The 6853-nt window shown below is 36.7% G+C and overlaps 1 protein-coding gene across 1 annotated transcript; it reads left to right on the forward strand.

The window, feature by feature from the left end:
- Positions 1 to 2288: 2288 nt before the first annotated feature.
- LOC122086206 (ethylene-responsive transcription factor ERF039-like) lies at positions 2289 to 3652 on the forward strand. The gene has a single exon (XM_042654939.1). The coding sequence runs from the start codon at positions 2427 to 2429 to the stop codon at positions 3294 to 3296; it is 870 nt and encodes a 289-aa protein (XP_042510873.1). The 5' UTR covers positions 2289 to 2426; the 3' UTR covers positions 3297 to 3652.
- Positions 3653 to 6853: the final 3201 nt, after the last annotated feature.

The following is a 6853-nucleotide window of genomic DNA, read 5'->3' on the forward strand; positions in this document are numbered from 1 at the left end:
TTCACAATATGGTTAGGAAAGGAAAGAAAAAACAATTTTTTTTTTTTTAAACCTTATATGAGAGGCTTATAGTACCATTAACGTCGTGGAAAACTTTTTTCTGCTTTTATTTATTATTTCTAAACCTTAATCATACACGATTACAAGTTGTGGTCATTATCACGAAGATCTTTTGATCGGAATTAGAAAAGAAAACATTTAAGCCCTATGAGTTTAAGGCTGATAAATTGATTTTCCATTGACCAATTAATTTAAGAAGGTGGACAAACTAAGTTAGATTAGGGGGTTAGAATGTATTTTAGACACTTAATTAAGAGATTCCTTAAGAAAGTTAAACAAGGCTACACGATTGTCACGCATTAGCGGAGAAGCTAAAAAAAAAATTGGTCATGGTCATGTAAGTCAGGAAGGAATGTTTGTTATTAGTGAGGGAGGGGCCATGTAAGGTGGTAGACAGTGCATGTCACATTTGTTAGTGAATAAATCATGTGGCCATTAAGAGAAGTAAATTAACAAAGCAAGATATAATTAGAAGGGCTCGGCTTGGTCCCATATAGGACTTGGCTATGGATATATGAAAATATGTGAAACCACCTCTTTTTTCTTTCTTCTTTCTAGATGGGCATATATAAGAGATACCAAAGGTGGGTTTCCTTTTTAATGAACTAAGGTAGCTATAGAAGAACTTAAACTTGGACTAGTTGCTTTTATCTCATGGGGTTTCTTCAAAGGTGATCTGCTAAGAAGAATTGGGAGAAGCAAAATAGAATGAGGAAGAAGGATTTTGGAAGATAAAAACTTTTATATCTTACCCATTTAGGCAGATAGGACAATAGGTAGGCTCACCCTATTGAGGAGGGGTGGGGGGGAGGGGGGGGGAGTCCACAGCTTTAAGCCCATAATGATTACATAACTCATCTTTTTATGAAGTGGGCATATATATATATATATATATATATATAATCCGTTGGCTAATGCCTCATAATTATTCTTGAAATGTGTGGTCATAGAAAAAGCTTCTCTGATCCCTCTAATCAACCTTAAGAGGTCAAGACCACAAAATCAATATAATAGAATAATCCTAACCATCTGATCAATCACTCATTCTGAAAGGAAAATAAAAATATCTTAGGTAGGGTCCCCTGTGACCAATATATTGGATCCACTGACATGTCATGGTATAGGTATATTTGTTTGGTAGCAGTATCTCTTCCATCTAGCTCAATTAAAATTACACCAAATGGATGATTCTTATTGATTTTTTTAACCATAAGGAGAGGGTATTTTTAAAGGTTTATGATCTCCACTCAATTCTATGGGTATGCCCACATGGCTTTATGGGTAACAGAAACATACAACTCAGCCTAAATGAACTCTCATATTTATTCCTGTAATGGAGGGTTTTGTCTCACTATTATCATATACTTTTTACCCACACATGGCAATACACTTTAGGAGTCTCATGGGACAAAAAATGAATTTCCATGAGAGGAGAAGCTGATGATGATCAGAAGGTTAAGGAATAGAATGGAGATCAGCAAAAGAAAGGGACATATGAATGCCAGCTTTTCATGTGAAATTCATGGTCAGTGGCATAGAGATCTTGACCCACAAATTCTTAAACCCAAAGGTAGGTGAACTGATAAAGAATAATACACATGGAAGAAATGCCTTAGCCGTCCTAGAGGACCTGTTTAAATGACACTTTAGGAACAGGAAAGGAACAAATTAAGCAATGGATTATTTAATACAAAGCTCAGAGACTAGGGAATAAGCTAATAATAGAAGGCCCACAAATATTTTGCCAATGGGTCCATCTCTATTTTATTTTTGAAAGCAATTTTGGTGGATACCGACCCATGGGACAAAATGGTGGGTGGATGCTCTGAGTTTTCACATAGTAGATCATGTGTGGTAAATCCAAGGTCCCGTCTTACCTTTGCTTCGTAGAAAGGGCTGTTTTCAAGTTATGAACCTATGACCAAAATGTTGTAATAGTTCAACTTAACCATTGTGCCACTGGCTCGCCCATCTTTGATGATTCTCATAAATAATTTCATTTTCGTATATGTGATTCTCTTTTGTTATTCTTTTGTCAATCATTGTTAGTTCGTGAACATAAATGAGAAGGATAAATAATTGAATTTGGGACTTTTCTTTTACATTTAACCCATTTAATACCATTCACTTGATATCCAAAGGAAAGGTTACTGCATCACTTTACGCAAGGCATAAAAGCTTCACCCACCCTCCAATTGCTTATGAATTGTTTATGGGTTGCCAAGCACAAGATCTTTCCCCTTTTATTTATTTATTTTTTTAGTTTCTCTAATTTATGGAGGAACCATAAAGCCCAAGCCCAAGCTCTCTGTTTTTATATATTGCCAGCACTCTCTGCCTCCTCTCCCAAGTGCCAGTCCTCTGTCATGGAAGAACCAGTGGTTTCAGAGTGTGAAGTTCATACCTCCTCCCCTTCTTCATCTTCCATCATCAGCAGCACCACCACCATCAACTCCGCCACCACCACCACAACCACCACCACCGCAACCTCTGCCGCTTCCTCAACCGCCAGCAACACAGAATTGGAGCAAAATCAGAACAAGGCAGCAGAAGTGAAGAAGACCCAGAAAGGTTCAGGGAAAGTGCAAGAAGCAACAAGTGGAAATGAGAGCAAGAAACGCCATAAGAGTGGAAGTGACGGTAAGCACCCGACCTATCGCGGCGTTAGGATGCGTAATTGGGGCAAATGGGTATCTGAAATCCGAGAACCCAGAAAGAAATCAAGGATCTGGCTTGGAACATTTCCAACTCCAGAAATGGCGGCTCGAGCCCACGATGTAGCCGCTCTCACAATTAAAGGTAATTCAGCCTACCTCAACTTCCCTGAGCTTGCTCAAGACCTTCCTCGTCCTGCCACCACTTCTCCTAAGGACATCCAGGCAGCCGCCGCCAAGGCTGCAGCCACTGAATTCACATTAAATCCGAGAAGCCATGATGTAGCCGAAGAAGAGCCGAGCCAACCCGAGCTGACAATCTCCCACTCCCACTCCCCTACTTCTACTACAACATCAGAAGACACTCAAGAATCCTCATGGTCTCCATCCATGGAAGATGATGAGACATTGTTCAATGACCTGCCGGACCTCCTTATTGACCTCACCGCCACCACTGCCACCGCCACCGCCACCGCCGGCGATACAAGTGATGGTTTCGGGCTCAATTTTTCATGGTTAAGTCCCGGCGGAGGAGACTTCGGATTCCGGCTGGAGGAACCGTTCTTGTGGGAGTACTACTAGTGAAGAAAGTAGTGCGACACATATTTGTGTGAATGTACAACACTAACTTTCGGAATTTACCAGAATTTGAGTGCCATACTTAGTTCTCTAAACAGAAAGAAACCCAATTGAGGGAATTGACATTTGAATCTTTTGGATTTGGGTTTGTTATTTTTGCTAATTCAGTACTCAATTCTCCACCTTTTCTTCAGGATTTGCAGGGACTAGAAAAAAGAGTGGGTGGGAGAAGGGAGTTGTAGTCTGTACGTAGTTCCATTGTCTCACTTCGCTAACATGCGCCCTGAAGGTGACTGGGTCCTTTTACCCTTCACCTTTTTATAGTTACATTAATAACAATCACAAGTTCACAAGTTCCATTGGGAGTATTAGATCTAAATTGCAAAACTAGTCTTCTTCCATGTGAAGAGGGATCTGGATGGAATAATTTTGTATATGTCACCTGTCCTACCTTAAATATATAGATATATATATATATATATATATATATTTGTTTTTTTGTTAATCAAGGTGTCAAGGTCAACTTACGTATACATTGACTAATCCTCGAGGAGACTAGCGCAGTAATTAACCACCACGATCCTACCGTGAATATACAAAATAAAGCAAATATACTACTACCCTTTATGTGGACAGACATAAAGGTATCCTATATGATGACAAGATCCTTACATGCTTATACTTTCAATGATTTTGATTTAATTAAGATTATTAAATATTTTTTCTCCTTTAGTGTTGTAAAATATTTTGAATTATTATTATTATTTTAATAAAGGGCTTTATGTGGCCCCATTACACCATTTTAAGCCATTGAGTGGTACATGACCTCATCCACCCATCACAATCCCATTTATGGTATATTAATTCTCCATGAATAATAATTCATGCAATCACCTTAGCCCTTAGCCTTGAAGGACAAAAAGATCACCTTTTGTTACCCTCAATCCACACTACAATTGGTAAATTTTGATAATTAATGGTTAATTTGAAAGCACATTTAGTGCCCCTTGATTAAGTCAAGACCTATGGGTAGCTTTAAATGCTTAGGGTACTAATTTACTACCTAGATTATGTTATTTTAATGTTGATGCTTTATTGAGATTATATATCATTCGTGTATGTTTTCCATAGAGAAATCGAGAGACAATGTTTTTCATACGCCCGAATGGTTAATGTTGATTTAGAATCTAAAAAAACCTGATATATGTCAAGTCACAACGTGATTTTTTTTATAAATCTCTAGTGATTTGGATGTTTTCTTTGATTCAGCTGATTATATACATTGTTATAGATTAATTAAATAATTAACTATAAATTATGACATGTTCTTTTGTCAATTGTTGACGCATGTTGGACCGAACATGGCATAAGGGACTCGTATATTAAGATTTAAACATGTAACATATATAGTCAGACTGGGGACCCTAGACATAGAGCATCGAGTGATGAAAGATGAATTAATTATTTGAATTATATGATAATGAAGGTTTAAGAAGTAAATGAGTAAATGATTACATGAGTTAAATAGATATTATACCTCATCTATTCTTTTCTGGGTAGGTATTAAAAAAATATTATGAGGAGTAACTATATTAGGTATGAGGAGAGGGAACCAAGAAGACAAACCATCTCTTCCTTTTAAGTTGGAAAGAAGTGCATCAATTGCTTTACCTGAATTATAAGATACTTCTATGCTTTTGATGCATGATTCCTCTTTTATACATAATTGCTCTATTCCTTTTCTCTCAACCTCTATGAGAGAGAGAGAGAGAGAGAGAGAGAGAGAGATGCCTTGGTATAGGAAGCTTTTATATGCCATAAAAGGTAATGACTTGAGAGATCTAGAGAGTATACAAGCTGTACTGGCCAGATTGTGGTCAAAGTGTCAAAACAATTAAACCTGGAGAAAACAATTCCATTGTGGATCTGGGTTTTGCTTAAAAGACTAGATTGGTTGACCCAGCGCTGATTCGACTTATATTGATAAAAAGGCCATAAATAATAGAGCAATGCAAAGGAGACAGTCCTTATCCCTCTTCTTTACCTGAATTTACTATTATGCCAGAGCTGCTCAACTTGAGGCCTTTTTTTTAACCCCCCCCCCCTTTTTTTTTGTTGCCTGATATCAAATGGAGAGGTAGGATTGGTCTAAATTTAAGGAGTTAATATATTTGATATAAGCATGTTAATGAATTGCCTCATAATTTGTCCCATGAATCTAGCAAAACTATTGTATACACTAGGGTAGGAGACGCTAGCATCTCTGTCTCTCTCTCATTTTCACATTAAATAACCTCACAAACCTTCAATGTACATAGGATATGTTTATCTCATTAGTGCATTCGACTATGCCGTTTGCTTAGGAAACTCTTTCCGTAATCATATCTAATTATCTTTTCCGACATTATATTTCATATTCTTGTCCATCTTTGTTTATTAACCAAAGCTATATGGCCTGTGACTATCCATTAATCATCTATATAGTGGTACCATATGGTCAGATGTAAAGTGGACCAACTGCGATTAACCATGTATGACACCTTCATTCTCCACAATTAATCTCTTATAATTTTTAAATTCATCCCTTATAATTGAAAAAATTAGCTTCCTAAAAAGCACACTTGAAAATAAGTGCATAAAATCATCCAAGTTCTGCCAAAAAAAAATCCAAACTAGGGGACCCTCAACGATTAGGTCTGCAAAACAAATATTTAAACAGCAAATCACTTTCTTTATTTCAAATCCAAACCCTAATCATCATAGGAATTGAAATCTCCAAAAATCTAAAACTTTTGGTAAATCCATTCTCCTAATAAGAGGTAAATCATTTCAAAAAATTGACTTATAGAACAACTCAATTCACTTCCACCTTTAGGAAGGAGTGTATGGGCTATGTCCAGACATAAAGCCCACCCCCCCCTCCAAAAAAAAAAAAAAAAAAAAAGAAAAAGTGGAAATACCCAACTTATTGATGTTTTCAATTGCGTTCCCATTGGTCTCCACTCTAGTGGAAGAGCCACACTCTCTGACAGAGAACTCTTTCCCTTGTCATTTTTAAAACTTCTAAATCATGCTAGGTGGCTTGAAATGGGCAATCTTCAAGATCCAAACCCAACCCAATTCATTCATAGGGTTTACATTTTATCTAAAATAGGAAAAAAATTGCATTTCATTACCTAAATTTTCATTTTGAAATCCTAAAATGAAAACTAACCAATTTTTTCACGCCACTAGAAGAAAGAAAGATCATTTCATTTTGAAATCCTAAAGAGCTTAATATGTCCACAAGATAATGCTTCATCAAAATGGATCCATTCTCTTCAACCAAAAAAGGAAAGAAAGGTTTTGCTTTTGGAGTCACACTGTTTATACAGTTTAAAGAAAGAAGATTCTTTTTTATTTTTATTTTTTTATTGAGTACCATATTTTGTCCCCAGTGACAATCAAACGCAGCCTAATAATTTCTTCTCTATAGTGACCATATGATCACGTTGATCACGAGTGAGAGACAAAGGTTGATGGAATAAAGCTACAAACTACAAAGATGGCCTATGTTTTAA

The sequence above is a fragment of the Macadamia integrifolia genome, chromosome 8, assembly GCF_013358625.1.
Source record: "Macadamia integrifolia cultivar HAES 741 chromosome 8, SCU_Mint_v3, whole genome shotgun sequence".
In the NCBI taxonomy this organism is placed as follows: domain Eukaryota; kingdom Viridiplantae; phylum Streptophyta; class Magnoliopsida; order Proteales; family Proteaceae; genus Macadamia; species Macadamia integrifolia.

What these genes read in the sequence shown, in the direction of transcription:
- LOC122086206 (XM_042654939.1), top strand. Translation starts at nt 2,427, where the DNA reads ATGGAAGAACCAGTGGTTTCAGAGTGTGAAGTTCATACCTCCTCCCCT.